We start from the raw sequence: 21,393 nt of genomic DNA on the forward strand, positions 1-21,393 counted from the left end.
CCAGGGTCCGTGGTGTCCCGGCGCCGGAGTGAAGGACATCTGGGAAGATCGCATCCTGGGTGCACCGGACCTGTGCAATAATCATGCTGTCTAATCAGCATCTTGATATGCCACACCTGTGAGGTGGATGGATTATCTCGGCAAAGGAGAAGTGCTCACTAACACAGATTTAGACAGATTTGTGAACAATATTTGAGAGAAATAGGCCTTTTGTGTACGTAGAAAAAGTCTTAGATCTTTGAGTTGTGGGCAAAAACAAAAGTGTTATAATTTTGTTCAGTGTATATATATATATATATATATATTAGAGAAAAAAAATTAAGAATTCGTTCCCTCATTTTAGTAAATCCTGGCCACATTGTGTAAATTCATTCCCTCAGTACCAAAATGAGGGGACTAATCAATAAGCCCTGGGAACGAATTCTTAATTCGAGGCCACAATTTAATTAGAATGAGGGAACAAATGCTTAATTTATTTGATAAATATATTTCTCCATATTTTTGATGAACATACTTTGATAAAAGTCTTGAGCACCAAGTCAGCATATTAAAATTATATCAAAGGATCATATGACACTGAAGACTGGAGTAATGGCTGCTGAAAATTCAGCTTTGCCATCACAGAAATAATTACATTTTAAATTACATTAAAAGTAACCAATGCTGTAAATAATATTAATAATAATAATAATAAATGCAGCTTTGGTATGCATAAGAGACTTCTTTCAAAAACATTAAAAAATCTTACCGACCCTAAACTTTTGAAAAGTAGTGTATGTGTACAAAACCCAGAAATAGAGGTGCTGGGTTCACTGGGATTGCAAAATGTTGTGTGAGCTCTCGTGTAAGCAGCATTTAATTTTTTTTAAGTTTTAAAAGAATATGTAGACAATTTAATTCCATTCAAATGCACAGGGTTTGCATAGTAAACAAAACATTCTGCAATCCTGTTGACCGCAACAAAGAAAGAGGGCCATGCAATGGACAGTCTCCCAGTCATTCTTACCCAGACTGATCAATCCTTCGGAAATAATGTTCTCCAGAGGAGTTACTGAAACACATCACAACGTGATCATGTTTGACTAAAGCTGGAGCATGATGTGTCTACAAGATCCAGAGGACAAGAATGATTTTGGAATAAACTCAGATATCACCTACTATTTTCAAAGAGCAGTGGAAATGGATTGTTTTCTTTTTGCTTTGCCTAAGAAAGAAGTTGTGGTACAAAACAACTAGTTAGCAAAAAAAAAAAGTGTTTATATATTTATTTATTTTTTAACTAGTTTGGAAGCTTACCAGTTGGATCTTCTCCATTGATGCATAGTATTTCGACCACCAATCAATGACATTATCAGCAGACTCATCAGCTGTGGTGCGTTTCTTCCTTTTCGTAGATGTTCGTTTGCTCTTCTTCGACACCTGGCATTGATGAAGAGTTTGATAGTCATAGTAGATTAGTAATGTGTGCATGTGTTTATATGCTTCTACTTGCACATATGTGCTTTCAGGAATCAGGGACATAGATTAAATTGGGGGGGAAAGCAGGGTGTTTTAGATACATATTTGGTAACACTGGTGTTAATGTGATGTTTTCTCAAATGTATCCAACTCAAAAAAACAAACCTTCTTGTCCTGGAAGTCTGGCTCAGTTTTAGAGGCAGGGGTGATTATTTCCTCCGGCTCTATTTCAATGGCGATCTTCTCATCAGGCGGTGGCACAACACTCTGCTGCAGAGACAGCTGAGCCACTACAGGCCAAAAACAAACCATACTTTAAATTAGATTTAGACAATCATTTTTATTCATTGCTCAGTAGGTTTAGGGATTTATTAAAAACAGACAGATGTGTTTGAGCAGGGTTTGAACTAAATTCAGCAGAAGCAAGATTAAGCATCCTGTCCGAGACCATCTGGGATTATATATTATTGGGGGCTGGGGATCATAATATTTTTCCTAGACATTAATTATTTCATGCTAGAGGTATAGGTTAGATTTTTTGTTGGGACAAAAATCTCTGGGACTAGAACTGGGATGTGCGTTACCTGCTATGTTTCTGGGTTCCGGTTGAGGCTGTTGAACTAATGTGGGGATGTGTTTGAATAAGGCCAGGTTGTTGATCATATGACTACCCACAAGTGTGCTCCGCCCAAAGGCCCTCCAGTCCACCACAGTGATAGTAAGAGGAGGGAGGAGGTATTCGTCTTCAGGCAGCTCCTACAGACAGATAACAGCGGACACAGACATGCTGAGATCAGCTGAACACTTAGCGAGGAATCACGTGAGCAGAGCGATGGGGACGACACCATATACCCTGTTATTGCAGCAATTGGCTTACCACATCAAAGGCATCCACAAGTATTGTGAAGTTTGGGTTTTTCTTGTAACTCTGTATAACTGAAGAGTTGACGCCTCCTCCTGCACACTTGATAAAAACTTGGGGCCGATCGACAGATAAAAGCTGAACTTTCTTCAGCTCTCTGAGGCCCCAGAACAAAACCTGCAGTGCACAGAAACAAAAAAACTCAACAAGACTGGTATACATAGTAAAGACAAAACACTAATAGTGCATTGAAAAAAAGCTACATTTATTTACCAAAGAGTCAAAATAGTAGACCCATGTTACAATTTTGTAATTAACAAAACACTTCATTACACATAAGCAATTTTGAGCACAAATGTAGTAACACCTAATAATAGTGAGACTTGATATACGCTGTAGACCACAAGACTATTTCCAACTACTACTATACAGTTTTGTCTACATGTGTAAACGCTGATCAGATATTGAATGACATTTGAGAGATGCTTATAAACTAAAAGGAATTCATAACACTTTTGGGAAAAGATCATTGATTTGAGATATAGTGGTTTGACACCAAACGAAAAAGCTCTGACTAAAGGTTTCAGAACAAGATGTCACAAGTTGACACATGAAAGATTTAAATACATCTAGCAGAAAGCCAACTCAAAAGCCAAAATTGAAAAGCAAAAATGTGTTGCATTTATAGGAATTGCCCTGAATAGGTTTATACAATGCAACAATGTAGTTAAACCTGAATTATTTAAATCTGTGTTGTATGTATGTATTTATGTTGTTTAACAAAATCCATATACAGTTGTATTTAAAAAAAATACAGTAAATAAATATATATAAAAAATTTTTGTATGAGGGGGCTTAGATTTTGTTCATGAACTCATGAAATCAATGGCTCATAAATGATTTTCAAGAATAATGATGGCCTTGGGATTCAAATGACTAACGACTGTGAATCTAAAAGAAAACACAAAGTCTTTACAATCAGTGTATGAAATGAAACTCAAAATCTATCTCACACTATGCAAAGACATGTAATTTGTTTACAATTTACTGCTTGAAATATTTTCACGTTTACAATTGTCAGCTTAACTAGAGAGCAATGCAATGTGCTTTCATAAGAATGGTAATAAAGTGTTTTCCCTGTTTTTATTTATTTTTGTACTTTACATTGACCACAAGTCATGGATTGTTCACCTCAATTCTGTACTTGCAGAGCACAGGTCGAATGTATGAGGGTACTGGAATAACCCCTCCATCCGGCTCATCTAAATCAGGAAGTGTACTTTCTCCTGACTTTGAGATCTACAGGATCATGGGACAAGATATACAGCAGACACCATATTACTTTCTGTATTAGATTATACATGTTAGTTGAACATATAAATAGCATTTTATTTTTAGTAATAGTAATAAATAACCGATTCAGCCACATTACTACATTGTTACATTGTAAATGTGCTGTGTTTGTTAGACTGGACCTGAATGAGTTCAAACGCTCCCAGTATGTCTCCTCCTGACAGGCTGCCACAGAACAGAGGGCTGTACTGCAGCTGAGGAGGGGAGTATCGCTCATCTGACAGTTTGACTACAGGAACAGCCATTGTCGACCCCAGGTACTCTATACCCTGGAGAGAGCAAACCATTGCTTCAGCTCAAAACATTTAAGACAGACTGAGAAATATTGCAAAGTAGAAGAGAATCAATACAACTTTTTCAGCTGCATATAAGGGTTAATTACATAACAGGACAATCCACACTAGGAGAAGACCTACATCTGTAGTCTGTATACTTAAGTGAATGTGTTTTCCTCACCACTGCATCATCATCATACACCTCAATCACAACTAGCGGTGGCTCCTGGACCATTTCATAAAGCCCTCCATACAGACACACATTATTTATCAGGATCAGCTGATTCCATGTAGGAGTTAAAGTTTGCTTGATGATCTAAAAAAATGATAATATGAACAAATGTCAATTACCTTTTCACATTCTAAGGTTATTTGCTTTGTGGTAATTATATCCTTTGTGACTAATTATCCAAAACCAAACAAAGCATGTATATGTAAAATAGGTGCTCTCACTTCTCTATACATGTTCTAAAAAGTATTTTGACAATTGATTCACTAGTGAAACTTTCTCAAAACCTTGCACATTTTCGTAGAACCACAATAATAATAAAGTTGTATCTAATCTAAACTAGTGAAAGAATATTCTAATACAGAATATACTGGTGCAGTTAACAGCATCATCTATTGGATTTTTGTCTAGAATAGCATCACACAAACTCATGCTTACACCAGTGCTTTGGCTATTGGACAGAAAAGACACCCAGGCAAAGGGGTCTGAGAGGCCAGTGTTATCTGCTGCAATGAGACCACGAGCCTGGTACATATGAGCCCTCAGCTGGAACAAGTGCTGCTCTGCAAACCAACAACAAACAGGGTCAACATGCAAATCAGTGTCTTACAGATAAAAAGAATGGATACTGAAAAAACAACAACAACACAGAGCGATGAGCAGTCTTGCCTGTGTAAAGTAAATAATCAGGAGGAGGGCCAGTCCTGTCCTCAGATGAGATGCCTTCCAGTTCAAAGCCTGATGGGAGATTGTCCAACATGTGGAATGAATCTCTGCAAGTTCCCAGCCATAAATACACATCGAGTTTAGCCTGGACTGTCCACCCTGGTCCTCGCTTCCCTGGAGGCTGAAAGATACATTTCCTTTTAAAAGTGCCAACAAAATGTATTTCAGCATTTGTCAGTTTTCTATTTTATGTGATTTGCATTTGATTTCAGAGTTCAGACCTTGAGGAACAGGGTGTTGATCTTCCCACAGTCTCGGCCTCTCTGCTCTGGGCTTTGTGAGAAGAGCAGGTGACGAGCAGGGATTCTGGCATACGCCAGACGCTTGTTATTACTGACCAGACACACAAACACATCTGGTAAAGTGTGTTGAGGCTAAGAAAGGCGTGAGATGAAGAGAAATATTAGTAATGATGGAGACTTACGTTGTACATACACTCTTAAAAATAAAGGTGCTTCAAAAGGTTCTTCAAGCGATGCCATAGAAGAACCATTTTTGGTTCCACAAAGAACCATTCAGTCAAAGGTTCTTTAAAGAACCATCTCTTTCTTACCTTTTTGTAATCTGAAGAACCTTCTTTCGCCACAAAGAACCTTTTGCCAAACAGAAAGGTTCTTCCGATGTTAAAGGTTCTTTATGGAACCATTTAGACAAAAAGGTTCTTCTATGGCATCGTGAAGCACCTTTATTTTTAAGAGTGTATAAGAGGTCAAGGATGTGCATATATAATAGTGACACAAAATAACAACCTCTTCCACAAGGAATCTCAGTTTCTTTTTAATTTTCTGGACTTCCAGCATCATCTCTTTAACAGTCAAAGATCTCCTCTTGGGCTCAAGGAGTCCTCCAGCTACTTCAGTCATACTTTCCTAAACAGCAGCGACACTTTTTTTAAAATTGAACCTACAAATTAATTTCTTTACAAATTTTATATTTTGGATGTGAAATGAATGAGTTGGACTAGACTGTGGAGGAAAAGCCGCAATGAGCAATAATTCATAGTCATACAGGAATGGTAAAAAAAAAAAAAAGGGGGGGTTAGTATGAAGTTTTACAGATAGGGGTGTTTAAAAAAAAAATTAGAGCATGCACAGAAGAGACCCACCAGCTCCTGTTTGCACAGAGTGAGCCTCTTTTTGTCCAGTAAGGTCAAGTTGCTTGCCTTCACCTTCTTTTCAGCAAAAGCAATAAACTCACTGCAGTAAACATACCATTACATCCAGCAGAAACATAATTAGGACACAGTTTTAGAATTTAATTGAAGAGAGTACATTAAAGGGATAGTTCACCCCAAAATGTAAATTCTTTCATTATGTACTCATGTTTTTACAAACCTGTATCTTTCCTCTGTGGAACACAAAAGAAAAATGTCCCAATTGTTTTTGTCCATACAATGAAAGTCAGTGGGGTCCAAAACAACACTAGATCCCACAGACTTTCGTTGTATGGACTAAAAAATAAAAAAATAAACAATAATGGACCACGGATAAAGAAAGTCAGACATGTGAGTAAATAAAGAGAATTTTCATTTTTAGGTGAACAAACCTCTTATAGGGCTCATGAGCAATACATTTTCTTTGATCTTGTGAAATAAAAAACTTGATTTTGCTATGAAAATATTTTAACTTTCAGAATGCAGAGCAGTGACATAAAAGTAGTAACTAACACAACAGTGACACCTATTGGGTGTTCAGAAATTAGTTTCACCCTGTCCTGTTGTAAGGTAAGATATTGGAACATAAAACTTTATTAACATTACGTATTAACATTAACAGTATGTTATGACCTCTATTAATGGTAAAGAGCTTTTGTTCTGGTATCACTGAATATCTCCATTAATTCCACAGGGGTTCCCTATGGCCTTTAGACCTACCTGGCATCTCTTCTAAATTCCCGAAGAACATGGTGCATGAGAGTCCTTGCTTCTGGAGACAACATTTTATCCAATTCCGCCACCTTAGCGATTCCCTCCTCCTGATTAACATTAAATGAAAAGAATCACATGAACTACTACCTGATTGCATGGCAATGTAATAAAACATTACAAGGTTTAGGGTTCACGTACAAACATCAGGGCAATTGTGTCCAGCATGTTGGCATGATGGAGTCGGTATGCTCGATCCTCCCAGCTGCTATAAACATACACACAGGGCTTTTGCGCTCCGATGGGCAAGTGCATGTAGTGCCTGCACAAACAAGATTATGGGGCCAGTTTTGTTCATGACTAAGGTATTTTCCATTAATTAATGAAGGTATAAACTTGTTAGTGTTGTTTGATCCAAGCACCTCTGTGCATCTCCGAAAAGAGGTCTTTCTGGTGTTGTAGTAGATTTGCACGGCATTGTTGCTGCAGTGTCCAGAAGTGGAGTGGTCACTGAGACATCTTCAAGCTTTTTCTTTGAAGTAGGCTGCGCAGTACCATCAATTAAGTTCCCAAAGTTACCTGAATAAACATGTACACATTTAAAGGGGTCATATTATATGTATAATCATATAATTGCTAGTTCTTCAGGTGTTTAAGAATAATGGCATGTATCATGCCTTCCTAAAGATCTTAAATGTTTTCACACCCCCACTCCTAAAATCATATAACAGTAACATAATTTTGACATAATCTGTTCAAATGACATTTAGTACATTACAGTTTTGTTTTTTAGTAATTTTAACTACAAAAAAAACAAAAAAAAAAATTTCCAAATCTGTGCCCCACAAATTTTCTGCAACCTTGTTACCAAATAGTTACCACAAGGTTTGTCGATTACAAAGAACTGAACATTTCTAACAACTGTGACACTCAAAAAGAGCTTGAATGTATTCATTAAACTCAACTGTTCAGCCTTGTTGTTACCAAAGACATTTTATGGAAAAATGTTCATGAACAAGTAAAAAAAATGATATTTTTAAGTTTATTTATTGGAGCTTAAACCAATACTTGTTCTCAAATGAACAAGTCTCTACTGAGTGACAGCTTAATTGGATAAATATGCCTCTTTTTTATTAATACATCCTGATGTAGTTTCTTTTTCTATATTTGTATTTATTCATTTTATTTTGTTATTATTTTTTCTCATCTAGAATTAATGCAAGAAAAGGGTTTAAAACTATATTTAGACAAGTCCAAAAATTGGTAACAGGTTTGAAAAAAGAAGAAGACAAACTTCACATAAAACAGGTTGAAAATAAAAGAGCTAATTTCGCATTTAGTTTATCCTCCCGAGGCTGACTATATGAACATTAATCATTAAAATTAAGCATCTCCACCATGACCAGAAAAAAATTGAGTTGAGTTAAAAGTTGAGTTTCAGACCCTATTTTGAACCTATTTGTGGAAAGTGGCATATATGTTGTTGAATGTAAGTCCCGTCATGTTTACCAATGGTGAACTCAAGGCTGATAGGTCTATCACCGATTCTTCTGTCAATCATGGAGGCCTCTGACACACAGCCAAAGAGCAGGAAGGTTTCCATGTCTTCATCATTTATCTACATTAAAGTTAAACAATGACTTGGGTGGCTTTACAATATAATGGGAATGTTAGTACAATGGATAGAAAAATAGAAAAAAAAAGATGTGAGATGGACAGATTAAAGAATAGCGCAAAAAGGAGAAAGACGGCTGCAAACACCTCACCTTCTGTGGGGGCTCCACTGGCATCACCTCAGGCCCTATAGTCTTGGATTTGTCTTCCTCACCTCCGGCTCCTGTCCCAGTTTTGGGATCTTTTGCCACTGCTTTTCCTCCCTTGGTATCTTTCAGACTGATTTTTGAGAGCAGGGCTTTAGAGTCAGGAGCACCTCCAGATAGGATCTCCACACTCAGCTCTATGTAAACCCTGCCTCTGTAGGACACCCCCTCTCCAACACCCTCGTTCAGCTCCTGGCTGTCGTCCACCAGTGTGGAATTACGAAGTGAACCGTAGAGGTTGATCCATGCCGGTCCAAATGTGGGAAGGAAACCTTGAGAAGAGCAATAAATTATAAAAGAATAGAGTATGCTAAATAACTACCACCATTTGTTTGAAGACGCTACTTGGCTTGATATTTTTTTGTATTTTATTTTTCTAACAGAATCATTTTCAGACATTTCTAAGGTGTCCAAATACTTTTTGTGGCCACTATAATTCAGAACCTCTTTTTTAACAATGTAATGAAATGGCGAACCATTGTCTCCATCGTTGTCATTTGAGATGGTGTGTAGATCAATGTAATGAGTCCCAATGGCCACATCATTCATGCTTCCCTCATCCAGAACCCGGATCTTAAGTCTTTGACACAGTGGAGGAAACATCTCCTTAAACACCACCTGCTCGTTCCACACTGGGTCTGCTGTGCTCTTCTGAGTAGACGTCCTGCCCTTTCAAGCAGAAAATAAAGAAAACAAGTATCACATATACATATATAAATATACACACTACCGTTCAAAAGTTTGGGATCAGTAAGACTTGTAATGCATAAGTCTCTTATGCTCATCAAGGCTGCATTATTTGATCAAAAATACAGAAAAAAACTGTAAGCTTGCAAAATGTTATTACAATATAAAATAATGGTTTCTATTTTAATTCCTTTAAAATATAATTTATTTCTGTGATGCAAAGCTGAATTTCCATCAGCCATTACTCCAGTATAAAGTGTCACATGATCCTTAAGAAATCATTCTAATATGCTGATTTATTATAAAAATAAGTTACATTTGAAGGATTAAAATGACTAAAATTGAAATAAAAATAAAACTGTATAGACATATTCAAAATAAAACTAAAACTAAAAAAAAAATGACAATAACAACAAAATTACTATTAATACTGTATATCATTATAATTAATAAATACTATAATCATATATAAATAATACTAAAATAACACTCAATGAGGGTAATTAATAACGACAGATTTTTTTTTTTTTTCTTTTTTTTTGTAATAAGCACTGGATTGCAAGCTTACAACTTGACCGAAGAATGACACCTCTACATAAGGATCTATGAGGGCTGTCGTGTCTCCAACAAAGGCTTTGGTCACGTTGGCCATAATACTGGAGTTTATTCTGGGAAGACCTTCTGCACGGTACACTATCACATAAAACCGAGCCCACGGCCGTTCAGGGTTTAAGCCTTCAGGAAGCAGGAGGTGCCTGGGGGAGGACAAAGGTTTTCAAAATCTTTTTTTTTTGAGACACAAGGAGATGTAGTGGCAGCTTATCAGAAAGGAAGGTCACTGAAATAAACTTCGATTATTAAAGCAAGACAGCGTATATTAAATTATAAATGGTTTCTTAGATATCTGCCATGGCAGTTCAGAATGATAATCTTAAAATAGAGATTTTTTAATATTACATTCAATCTTTATAATGCTATAAAAAACTCAGATCTTACTTTTCTATCTGTTCCTCGGCATCACTGAACTTCTGGGATGGTGCTGCAACATCACCCTTTCCTGACACGCCGATATCACACTTCAGGTGACCTTTCACCCCTGTGCGGATGTCAGCGGGGTCTGTGAGCGTGGCCCACTTATTGATGAACTGATGGCCTGGCACAGCAAGCACAAGATTTAGTGTTGTTTTACAAGCAGAATAATCAATAATCCAAATCTCAGGCCAGATTCTGAACTTTTATCTATCTATAGTTGAAGATGTGAGCAACTGCAAACCAAGTGTTTACCAGGTTGGGAGTAAACTGTCCCAACATCAATCTTGAAGGTTCCCACACAGTAGCTCTTCATGATCTTTGAGTGCATGACCTTTGGGAGAAGTGCACTAATGTGAGCTTTGCAGGTTGCGTCAAGAAAACCGTTTTGTTTACATACAGTAGCCTAAGCTCTTACTGATAGTTTGATGACTTTGTCAAAAAAGAAGTCTTGATTGCAAAAGAAGTCAAACACAAAATACTGTTGGGGCGAGAAGAACATGGCTGTTAAATTCTTGCCATTATCAAAAAGAAAGTGTCCATCAAAGACAGTATGTTCACCTCATTGTAAAAAGGAGCGTTTGTTCCTTCTTTCACAGACGTCTGCTTTTTCTCATCTCCAATTTCAATCACGACACTAGGGTCTATATTGTCCCCGACTAGCTGCCTAGCCTCTGTTATATTGATGGAGATCTTAGGAAGAACAGATTTTGGCTTTCAATATTAAGAATAACAGCTTTATCATCTATAAACAAGAAATAAGAAAGGCTGTGTTCAAATTTTGAAACTTTTACTCAAATTATATTGAACTCTAACCTGGAAATGTTGTGGTTTGCTTTCACCTTCCAAGATCTTGGCCACAGGTTTACACCTTTTAAGTCCAAAAAAGTAAAAACATGGAACATGTTGTACAAAAACTACAAGAAATAACACATTACGCTGTGTAAAGATTGGAGAGAAAAACGTGCCTCTTAGTATTAGCGATCTGTCTGAAGGAAGTATAGGACGCTTCAGCGAGTTCAGGCTGTGGTACGTCTACCACGTCTGGATCGTCAGGATTAGTTTCAGGCTCAGCCTCTAAAACGTAAAGATTAAACCAGCTCAGTCAGAATTAGTTTACGAGCATTTTAAACCTTTGTAAGGATCAGCGGTCCTATGTCTGAATTTATAGATTTGAATATCTGTCAACAAAACCATGCCGTTAATCCTCATGAAATGCTCTACATCTTTACTTATGTAACATTGTGTTTGCTTTCATGCTTACCTAGAGCATTTTTGTTTGCGATTACAACACCCTTGTGTCCTTTCCTGTGTTTCTTCTTCACTTTTATTCCAAACTTTTTGCTGAAGAAACAGATTGGAATATCAAACCATTGTAAATAATAACTCCTCTCAGTCTAACCATATATATCTATTTTTTCCCCCCTATTTGTTGTCCCTCTTTCACATAACTTGCTTTTAATAATGAGCCCTAATAATTAATAAATTGGGACTAGGGTTTGAAAGTTTGTGAAATTTACATATGAAACCCCAAAAGTGGCCATTTTAGCAATGTTTAGCAGGCTTTATTTAAATAAAAATATATGTTGTTTTGGATAAAAGCATCTGCGAAATGCCTATTTATTAGATATCAACTATTAATGCAATCTGTGCTATTTAGAGAACCAATAAACAAGTAAAACATGTTTTTTGAAGAAAGACTGTTCACAGGAGAGCTTACCCATGTGGCGCAGTGCTGTCTTTATCTCGGTCCATTCTTTCAGGAGGAATTCATTCAAGAGAAAATATCCAGCTCAGAAACTGTGACTGTAACCACTGACAGTGAGTGTTCTTCCTCCCCAAATGTCTGTTTGACTTTCTGTTGCTGAACGATTGCATTACAAACAAGGGTGGCAGACTGTGGCATGTGTGTTTTTAGTAAACTCAATAGCGGCCATGTACAGCATTTAAAATAGCAGAATTAAATGATTGTCAATACACCAAACACTCCACTTCCAAAAATAAAGATAGGAATCTTGTATTTTATTGTTTGAAACTGTAACTTTAGTACTGCAGTAAATAATGATTTTAAGTTGGATAAAATTGTGCACTGAGGCTGTCGTTTTTAAGTGTGCACTCGAACATTCTCCCTTATCAGAATGAAAGTATCACTGTGGCCATAAAACAGTTGACACATGGCATTCGAGCTTCTCCATCTGTACTTTGGTGGTACCACTTTACAGTAAGCTTCTATACATTAATTAATGTGTATCATGAGCTAAAATGTAAACAATTTTACAGCATTTTCCAATCTCACTTAATGTTAATTCATAAACATACTATTATGCATATATTATAGCTTAATGTTAAATGTATTAGTAGAAATAGAAATGAACAAAGACTAATGCTGTAAAAGTGTTTTATTAGCCTATACTACTGTTACTGTAAGTTCATGTTAACTATTGCCTAGGTAATGTTAACTTATGCAGTCTTATTATAAAGTGTTTAGTTTAATTGTATTTGAACAGCATTAACTTGTTCATAGTGTCTTAAGACATTTGTCACTGACATAGTTTTATGGATTAAGTGCTTCAAAACATTAGTCAGTGTTTGAGATATTTAATGTCAAAGGTGCTAGCTACATACTGAAATACATGTAAGTGTTCAAACTGGTCTGAAGCGCAAATGATGCAAATTAGGTTGTTAAACTCCTACTTAGCAAGTCATAATTACTTAGCATGACACTGTTTGCTAACAGTGAAAAGCAGGATGTACATGGATACACCTCTGGTAAATATATGCACCAACAACTCAAACATTGAACTCTGTATTTGCCATCCCCAGTTTTTATTTATTTTATTTTCTTGTATTGAATCATTCTAAAAATGAAATATTACAAATTATACACACACACACACACACACACACACACACACACACATATATATATATATATATATATATATAGCATGATGCCTTAACTTGTGTCAAGTTAAAATGTGTTCTTATTAATTAGTGTCTTTAAACATGATCAGAAAACATGGTGGACAGTGTCTATATCCAGGAGGAAAATATATTCCTTTAGTCATTCTTGGTGCATCAGGAACCAAGAATCACACACTCTCCAAAAAAAAAAATAAAAAAAGGTACAAAAGCTGGCACTGGGGCGGTAGCTTTTCGGTACTAATATGTACTTTAAGTTACCAATATGGACTGTTTATGTACAAAGGTGTAGCTTTTGAAAAGGTACTGCCCCAGTGACAGCTTTCGTACCTTTATTTCTGAGAGTGCAGATTCAGTGCAGTCACAGGCTTTTCAGCAAATCTTTCACCCAGACAACTCTTTCTTTAACAAATAATAACAGTACAATTATTGCATTAATCATGCTGTATAGGAAAAAAAGAACATTTGTGCAACATAACATTGTAAATCCACTATGAGCATGAAAAATCTGTAGGGAAACTTCAGTGAATCATATCACTAAATAACTTGCATGATTAAGTGTTTGTTTACAATGTGAGGATCAGGAGTCAAGAAGTTTTATAACAAAAATTTAAAAAATAATAAAAAAAGGCTAAGAGGGTTAGCATTATCACACGATATGTAACAAAATATCTCTAGTTTTAGCTGTCATAGAACTAGCACAATTCAAATTATTATGTGGTAATTCTTTAATAAATTATACAAACATACGAGTAAAATTGCAAAATATAATTAGGCATGTTTAAAGTGATACATAAAATCCCAAAGTGCCCCAAACATTAAAAATATTTAAACGTTCTGTCTTCAAGCATTCAACTTCAAGGCTCATGGTTTGCTTTAGGACAAAATTCTGGAAAACAAAATTATGTAAAAAAAAAAACATAATTCCTTTAACCTTCATTAACAAATTGTTTTGGTCACAATAATGGAAACAGCCTCTCTCTTCTAAAGCAAATATTTGCATGTTGTATGAAAGTTGTCTCCAAAGACTTAAACAGCCCATGTACTCCAGAGCAAACATTATAATGACATTATAATGTACTTTCCGTTCAGTGACATAACAGATACACTCAGAAAAAAAAGGTACACAGGCTGTCACTGGGGCTGTACCCTTTCAAAAGGTACTAATATATACCATATAGGTACTAATATGCACACCTGTTATCTTTAGGCTTTAATATGCACCCGTTAAGGGTAAAAAAGGTACAAAGATGTACCTTTTGAAAGGGTACCGCCCAAGTGACACCTTGTGTACCTTTTTTCCTGAGATGGTTGCAGAAATGGAGGGATGGTTCATCTGAGAGATGAAGGAGGAGAAAAACAGCACCTCTGCTGACAGCAATCAGTAACCAGCAACAAGCACAAAAGACAGCCTGCCTACCTGGTATCAGAGGATATGAAGATGATGGTGGAGAGGGAGCCCTCCACTGGTGTTAAGAGAAAAGTGCTTCAACGCCTGCAGGAGTCAAGACCAGAGCCTGAAGCAAATCAGAGAGCGAGACGATTCCCCTCACCACATCCTCTGTGTCCACAAGCACTAGACGGTGAACCTGACAGAAACAGCGTAAGGACCTTTGGTCAGAGTAGATGACATTTCAACTGATGCAAATGAAAAAAAAAAAAAACATCAGTTCTTGAACACTATAATGGATGTGAGCAGTCATGATGCCATATGTAACATGGCGACTACCTCTGCCTCAGCAATACGATCGATGATGGTTTCGAGGGTTTCGTGAGGGTAACACTTCAGCACCCCCTCAATGCAGCACGAGCGGCTTTGAATGGCCTCCTGCATCGTCATGTTCAGGTTGTTGTAGTTTTTCTGCGCAGCCAAATTCTGTTGGAGTACATGTAAATAAAGATGATACCAACTTTAATCTTTGTTAAGTACATGTGAAAGTCATCCGTTGTAACAACAAAAAAAAGGTGTCGACGTGGGTCTACGTACAATGACATCAAATCTGGAGTAAAGTGCCACCACTTTCCCTAAAGAGAATGACAAATAGAAGAAACCACTCAGAAGACCTTCAGAAGTTAAAGACAAAGCAGACAAACACAAACAAACAGCCGTACACAGTACCTTGCTCGTTGACAACAGGCAGGGCTGAGACCCGTCGCTCTACAAATATTGATAAAGCGTCATAAACCGTTTCTGTCTCTCTGACAGTTGCGACGGTCTTGAATGTTCCAATTTTCACTTCTTCAATCCGCTTCTGTAAGAATTGTGGCTTTGGGATTATAGAGCCCTGAGATTCATAAAGCAAATACTCATCATTCAGTGCAGAGCTATGGTGACAGTCAGCATAAGCATTTCATGGCAACAGTCTCATGGCGAATCATAAACACTGTGGTAAATTGATGGCTAATTCTTATGAATTCATACAATCTCATTTGCATGTTTTCATACAATCTGTTTACACCCCATTGGTGGTTTGGTTTCGGGATGGGGTTCAGGTTGACCTCCATGCTTAACCTTTTTTTCTAAAAACCATACATTTCCGCATGAATGGTGTGGTACAAATTCAAAAGAACTCGCCACTTTGTAAAATAGTTACGTTTTTTTTCATGAGATTGGGTTGAAAGTGCATTCAATTATTATGTTTTGCTAGCTGACATGACAGTCATTTTAAACTTATACTAGTGGTGAATATGTAGTATTACACAAATTGCACAGAAATTTGCAGAATGATAGTAAATGTGACCACATTTTAAGACAGCTTTTCGTCATCCCACTGAAGTGGGCATCATTTTAAACAGTAGTACTATTCATTTATTTATGTGAAAAAAAACTTTTTTTAATGAGGTAAAATGACTGAGTGCACCTTTAATGAAAAGTGATATCAAAAGTACAATGTAAAAGCTCTTACAAAGATGTGTACGAACTTGAGGATGCGTTTATGGGTGAGTATGTGGAGGACGTTCCCTGACTCTGGATCTATGACGGGTAGCCGGTGAATCTTGTTCTTCAGTAAGGAATAAATGGCTTCGAAGAGGCTGCCAACAGGAAACACAACTCTCTGTCACTGTAAAGATAAAAGAAAAAGAAAGGGCAAACAAAGTGCTGTAGATGTCCTGCTTTACCTGGAGTCAGGTGTGATGCTGATCAGGGAGTTGAGAGAATACTGTAGATAGACCTCTGGAAGAGGGAACACATAGAGCTACTACTTTAAACCATTACAATGTGTGTGCAAAATACATATTTATTCTCAAAACTCTACACAATCACCTCTCCATGTTTCAATCTTGTGTTCCTCCAGCTCATAGATCTGAACCTAAAACGGAAAAAGTACATGATCTTTGTTTATATCTGATATCTAATTCTGGATACATCACCATTCAAATGTTTGGGATTGGTAATATTTTTTTTAATGTCTTTGACATTTTTTGAAAGAAGACTCGTATGCTCATCAAGGCTGCATTTGTTAAATCAAAGATACAGTAAAACAGTAATATTGTGAAAATGAATTACAATTTGTATTCTATTCTAATATATCTTAAAATGTAATTTATGTCTGTGATGCAAAGCTCAATTTGTCACATGATCATTCAGAAATCATTCTAATATGCTGATTTGCTGCTCAAGAAACATTCCTTATTATTATCAATGTTATAAAACAGTTGTGCTGCTTAATATTTTTGTGGAAACTGATAATTTTTTTTTTTAGGATTACCATGGGAGATCTGTAGTAACGATGGAGAATGTTGATAAAGTCTGTAATGGTGAGCATCCCTGCAAAGACAGAAATAGCACATGGAGAACATGAGCACTCAGCTTGAAATTCAAATTCAACAATTCATTCTTACAAGCTGATCTGAAACTGACCGGACAGTACTGCATGTAAATAAAGTTACTAAGCATTATAGTTTGAAATTAAAGTATCAAGAGGCAAACATTAGCATAAACATACTAACTCTCACTATGCACTGAAATAGGAACACACTCCTGCGCCCAAGCTTCCTTTCAGTAGGAGGATAGGCTTTCTCATTAGCATGGCTATTATTACTCCCAGAGAAGGTTCAGGGGATTAGAGCTCTACCCTGCCATTTCCCACCAGATACCACGGCCCAGAAGCCACACTAAACTTAGAAGCTGGCACTGATGGAGGGGACGGGTGCTGAGTATGATCAGTCTGTAACAGTCCCAGACACTGACACTGCTACAAATCAAAGCTGTGTCTGACATGTACAGTATGTGTATACAGGATGTGTCCTCGCTTGTACACTACCGTTCAAAAGTTTGGGGTCCGTAAGATTTTTAAATGTTTTTGAAAGAAGTCTCTTATGCGCACCAAGGCTGCATTTATCTGATCAAAAATATAGTAAAAATTATTACAATTTGAAATAACTGTATTCCCTTTTAATATATATTTTAATATTTAATTTATTTCCGTGATGGCAGGAATAGCTGAATTTTCAGCATCATTACTCCAGTCTTCAGTGTCACATGATCCTTCAGAAATCAATCTAATATGCTGATTTGCTGCTCAAGAAACATTTCTTATTATGTCATCGACTATGCAAGCTTTTTTCTATCCTATATATACCAAAACTCAAAAGGTGGTAAAATACCAAAAAATCTAAAGGAGGGTACACTTGATTATAGTTTGCATGTGCTAAGTGTTTTAGCAAATGTGAATCATGCTTTCTTTTCCTAATATGGGTTTATGGGTGAAGATGTTGTAGTGACATTATAAGATTTCAGTAATCGGATGCAGGCTCACAGCTGAGCAACCACTCTTCAACAGACTCAGCAGAACCCCGGCGTTTGCTTACCTACAAAACACTGCAGCTTGTTGTCCCATAAAGGTGCCGCTCTGACCCCATTTGCAACCAGTGCAAAGAATGCTTTCTTCACCTGTACACATCACTCACATATTTCAATGTTTATTAATTGAATACATTTTTTAATGCAAGTCATGTCAACTAAAACACTGTAGTAAGCACATAAGCACACCTGCAGTGTTGTGTCAAAGATGACCAGTTTGCGTGCTGAACAGCTGTGTTGCTTAATATTTTTCATGGAAACCGTGATACAGATTCTTTGATGAATAGAAAGTTCAAAAGAACAGCATTTATACATAATAAAAGTTCTTTACTGTCAATCTGATCATCCTTGGTCAACTCATCCTTGGTGAATAAAAGTATTAATTTCTTTAAAAAACAAACAAAAAAAAATCTTACTGACCCCAAACTTTTGGGCTGAAAACATGATGAATATAAAGTTGAAAAAAAAACTGCATTTATTTGAATAAGAATTGTTTTGTAACATTATAAATGTCTCTAGTGTCACTTTTGACCAATTTAAAGCATCCTTGCTTAATTTCTTTCCAAAAACACACTTTTAAGCAGTTTATGTGAATTGCTCTGTGTTGGTGCTGCAATTTACTAAAAAACAACAAAACATCAGTTGAGAGCAGTTTATGTGGTTATATATATTTCTTTTCCTAATATGGGTTTATGGGTGAAGATGTTGTAGTGACATTATAAGATTTCAGTAATCGGATGCAGGCTCACAGCTGAGCAACCACTCTTCAACAGACTCAGCAGAACCCCGGCGTTTGCTTACCTACAAAACACTGCAGCTTGTTGTCCCATAAAGGTGCCGCTCTGACCCCATTTGCAACCAGTGCAAAGAATGCTTTCTTCACCTGTACACATCACTCACATATTTCAATGTTTATTAATTGAATACATTTTTTAATGCAAGTCATGTCAACTAAAACACTGTAGTAAGCACATAAGCACACCTGCAGTGTTGTGTCAAAGATGACCAGTTTGGAACTTGTTGGAATGGCATCGTAGCAGCAGTGACTCATGAAGAACTTGGCATAAATGTCTGAGTCAGGGTCTTGGAGAGGCCCTTGAGAAGGACACAGAGAGGGAAACCCCTGCTGCAGGTCGGTCAGCCTGCAGCTGTGCTACACTCATATAATTATATGTACCCTACTGGTCAAACATCACAAATGCAGTCCAACTCATCTTTTCAAAAAACATAGATGTTTTGCAGTTTCATTTAGAAATTAATCATACATATTATGGCATAAAAATGGTAAAACATGGGTCTCCCAGTAAGTTTTTTTTCTCTACTGAAAATCCACAATAGCTCAGTAGAACAATAGAAAAATAGAATACAATAGAAAAAACATTGAGAGCTTGATTACATTGGTCAGAAGAGAGAGAGAGAGAGAGAGAGAGAGAGATATCAAATTTGCCTTCACTCCATTTGGCAAACTTTGTTACCATATGTAAATTAAACCGTTTTAATAGTTTTGATATTGCAAGATAATTTTTAGTGTTTTAAGTGTTGAAAAGTAAGCAAAACAAGTTTTTGACCTTGGTTATTGGTTCTTAAACCCCTTCAAGGGGAACAAGTGGATTTTTTAACCCACAAAACTCCTGTCACGTATTTAGCTTACTGTCACTGAGAAAAACATTGATTCATTAATCACCTTTAATAATAATCAGATTAATAAATTAATAATTAAAACCGAAAAATATAAACAAAAAGACTTAAAATATGAGATAGTTTAAAAAATATGCATTAGATACACATGGCTACAACATTTGAAAAAATTATATCAAATAAAAAAAAAAACATTACATAATTTCATAAATTGCAGAATTTCAGAGACTATAGTAATAAGAAAAACACAAGGTGAACAAAAGATACTGATATATACCTGTCCTCTTCAAGGAGAGCCCCTCATCCTCCATAAAGGGGAACTACAAACAGAGCAGAGAATAAATGTTCTTTTACTAAAAGGTAATATGCTAAAAAAAAGCAGTTAAAATTAACGGGGACATAGCATCAACTTATGTAGCTTACCTGTTAAAAAATATAAAATATAAATATTTACTGATTATACAACAGTTAGTTCCGGGCGTAAAATTTGATTAACCAACATTTTCACTGTTTGTATCATTCAGCTTGTCTGTGTTTGTTCCAGCAGTAGTTATGCTGATTTCTCAGTGACTCTTTCTGCTGGCTACATCATTATGCCAGTAGATGGCGACTGAGTTATTGAATCAAGAGCAAGTCATTGAATCACTCAGCTCAGGGACGCCACTCTGCTGTGGTTTCGTTTGAAACCCTTGTTTTTTGACAGAGCAAAAATAGTCAAAATAACTCAAAATGTCTAAAATTAAAGATTCTCAAAATAAACCTTTTGTTTATTAAACTGTTGAATAAAATCAATTTTACAAGCCACAGTCATGCTGTTGGTCTGAATATTACCAACAGCATCGTGCCTAGAGCCATTTGTGACTGTGATATTGCTTGATATTGTGATATTGCAGCAGTCAGTGACATGCATTTTCTATACAGAACTGAAATCCTGCCACAGAACACTGCAGAGAAGGATCTATTACCTCAACAGTATTACAGAGATAAATCAGGTTACATATAACATTCCTCACATTCTAACCATAAATGATTAGATAGATATAATTCAACTCTAACCAATTAACATGCACACTCACATAATTGCTTCGATTCTGTATATTATTTAATGCTGAACCAAAGCCTAAAATCTAAACTTACCTAAAACTTTAACACAAGTCTTTTGCTACCTTGCAATCTCTGGTATTTTAGGAAAAGTACCTGTAGTTAATTATTATTAGAAATAATGTTTTTCGACTACATATCTCCACCTCACATTGAACTTGATTTCCACAGAGGCCTTGTCTCCATGCACTGTTCAGATCTCCAACAATAACCTCAAATATAAACACAACGCACAAAGCAACCAGAATAACTAGTTATTCATATGTTATCTGTTGAATCCACTAATTGTGGATTATCAACACTGAAACAAGCCTGGGGGGTGCAGTTTGCTTATTGACATTAGTTCTTTAAACTTCAGCAAACATATCAAGTTGATATGATAACATGTTCATATGCAATTGAAACTAAACTGGCACAACTGCTCCTGAAATATGATTCACCTCATCTTAAGCATATGCAAGCACTCGTACAGGTTGCTCTCTTGGTCTTACCTCCGTCAGAGGGTCCATGTTCTGGGGTCTCACTGTGAGACAAACGCCTTCAGTGCTTGAGCTGGCCTGACTGGAGCATATTTCAGCTGTGCTCCCGTCCCTGTGTGCAGAGCACGATCTAAATCAGGAGAGAA

General features: G+C 36.5%; 2 protein-coding genes across 2 annotated transcripts in view; both read right to left on the reverse strand.

Annotated features, from left to right (window-relative positions):
- Positions 1–12,111, reverse strand: part of LOC107752896 (fer-1-like protein 6) — a 17,285-nt gene extending 5,174 nt beyond the window's left edge. The window contains exons 1-29 of the mRNA XM_016568972.1: positions 12,024–12,111; positions 11,568–11,647; positions 11,272–11,380; positions 11,120–11,174; positions 10,865–10,996; positions 10,722–10,784; positions 10,559–10,637; positions 10,271–10,427; positions 9,843–10,029; positions 9,064–9,256; positions 8,534–8,859; positions 8,277–8,385; positions 7,190–7,346; positions 6,969–7,089; positions 6,777–6,877; positions 6,009–6,099; positions 5,653–5,772; positions 5,125–5,277; positions 4,847–5,024; positions 4,616–4,740; positions 4,130–4,264; positions 3,796–3,942; positions 3,512–3,619; positions 2,336–2,497; positions 2,043–2,214; positions 1,624–1,748; positions 1,297–1,419; positions 1,159–1,204; positions 1,007–1,051 (exon numbers count right to left, since the gene is read on the reverse strand). Of these exons, the coding sequence (XP_016424458.1) occupies positions 1,007–1,051; positions 1,159–1,204; positions 1,297–1,419; positions 1,624–1,748; positions 2,043–2,214; positions 2,336–2,497; positions 3,512–3,619; positions 3,796–3,942; positions 4,130–4,264; positions 4,616–4,740; positions 4,847–5,024; positions 5,125–5,277; positions 5,653–5,772; positions 6,009–6,099; positions 6,777–6,877; positions 6,969–7,089; positions 7,190–7,346; positions 8,277–8,385; positions 8,534–8,859; positions 9,064–9,256; positions 9,843–10,029; positions 10,271–10,427; positions 10,559–10,637; positions 10,722–10,784; positions 10,865–10,996; positions 11,120–11,174; positions 11,272–11,380; positions 11,568–11,647; positions 12,024–12,058 (3,634 nt within the window). The 5' untranslated portion in view covers positions 12,059–12,111. The remainder of the gene's footprint in view (positions 1–1,006; positions 1,052–1,158; positions 1,205–1,296; positions 1,420–1,623; positions 1,749–2,042; positions 2,215–2,335; positions 2,498–3,511; positions 3,620–3,795; positions 3,943–4,129; positions 4,265–4,615; positions 4,741–4,846; positions 5,025–5,124; positions 5,278–5,652; positions 5,773–6,008; positions 6,100–6,776; positions 6,878–6,968; positions 7,090–7,189; positions 7,347–8,276; positions 8,386–8,533; positions 8,860–9,063; positions 9,257–9,842; positions 10,030–10,270; positions 10,428–10,558; positions 10,638–10,721; positions 10,785–10,864; positions 10,997–11,119; positions 11,175–11,271; positions 11,381–11,567; positions 11,648–12,023) is intronic.
- Positions 12,112–13,953: 1,842 nt separating this feature from the next.
- Positions 13,954–21,353, reverse strand: LOC107752899 (5'-AMP-activated protein kinase subunit gamma-1-like). Its single transcript, XM_016568975.1, has 13 exons — positions 21,260–21,353; positions 19,945–19,987; positions 19,012–19,124; positions 18,831–18,912; positions 16,936–16,994; positions 16,491–16,536; positions 16,346–16,400; positions 16,132–16,258; positions 15,345–15,510; positions 15,213–15,250; positions 14,955–15,101; positions 14,646–14,814; positions 13,954–14,114 (listed from the first exon to the last, which is right to left on the reverse strand). Exons 1-12 carry the CDS (start codon positions 21,275–21,277, stop codon positions 14,698–14,700), a joined length of 1,011 nt encoding a protein of 336 aa, XP_016424461.1. The 5' UTR covers positions 21,278–21,353; the 3' UTR covers positions 13,954–14,114; positions 14,646–14,697.
- Positions 21,354–21,393: the final 40 nt, after the last annotated feature.

Source organism: Sinocyclocheilus rhinocerous, unplaced genomic scaffold (genome assembly GCF_001515625.1).
Source record: "Sinocyclocheilus rhinocerous isolate Xijiao unplaced genomic scaffold, SAMN03320098_v1.1 scaffold1252, whole genome shotgun sequence".
Lineage (NCBI taxonomy): Eukaryota > Metazoa > Chordata > Actinopteri > Cypriniformes > Cyprinidae > Sinocyclocheilus > Sinocyclocheilus rhinocerous.

Excerpts from the sequence above, each read along its gene's own strand:
- LOC107752899 (XM_016568975.1), bottom strand. Across the intron at positions 16,259-16,345 it reads AGCATCACACCTGACTCCAG|CCTCTTCGAAGCCATTTATT; the intron begins GTAAAGCAGGAC and ends TCCTGTTGGCAG. Across the intron at positions 15,102-15,212 it reads ACTCCAGATTTGATGTCATT|AATTTGGCTGCGCAGAAAAA; the intron begins GTACGTAGACCC and ends GTACTCCAACAG.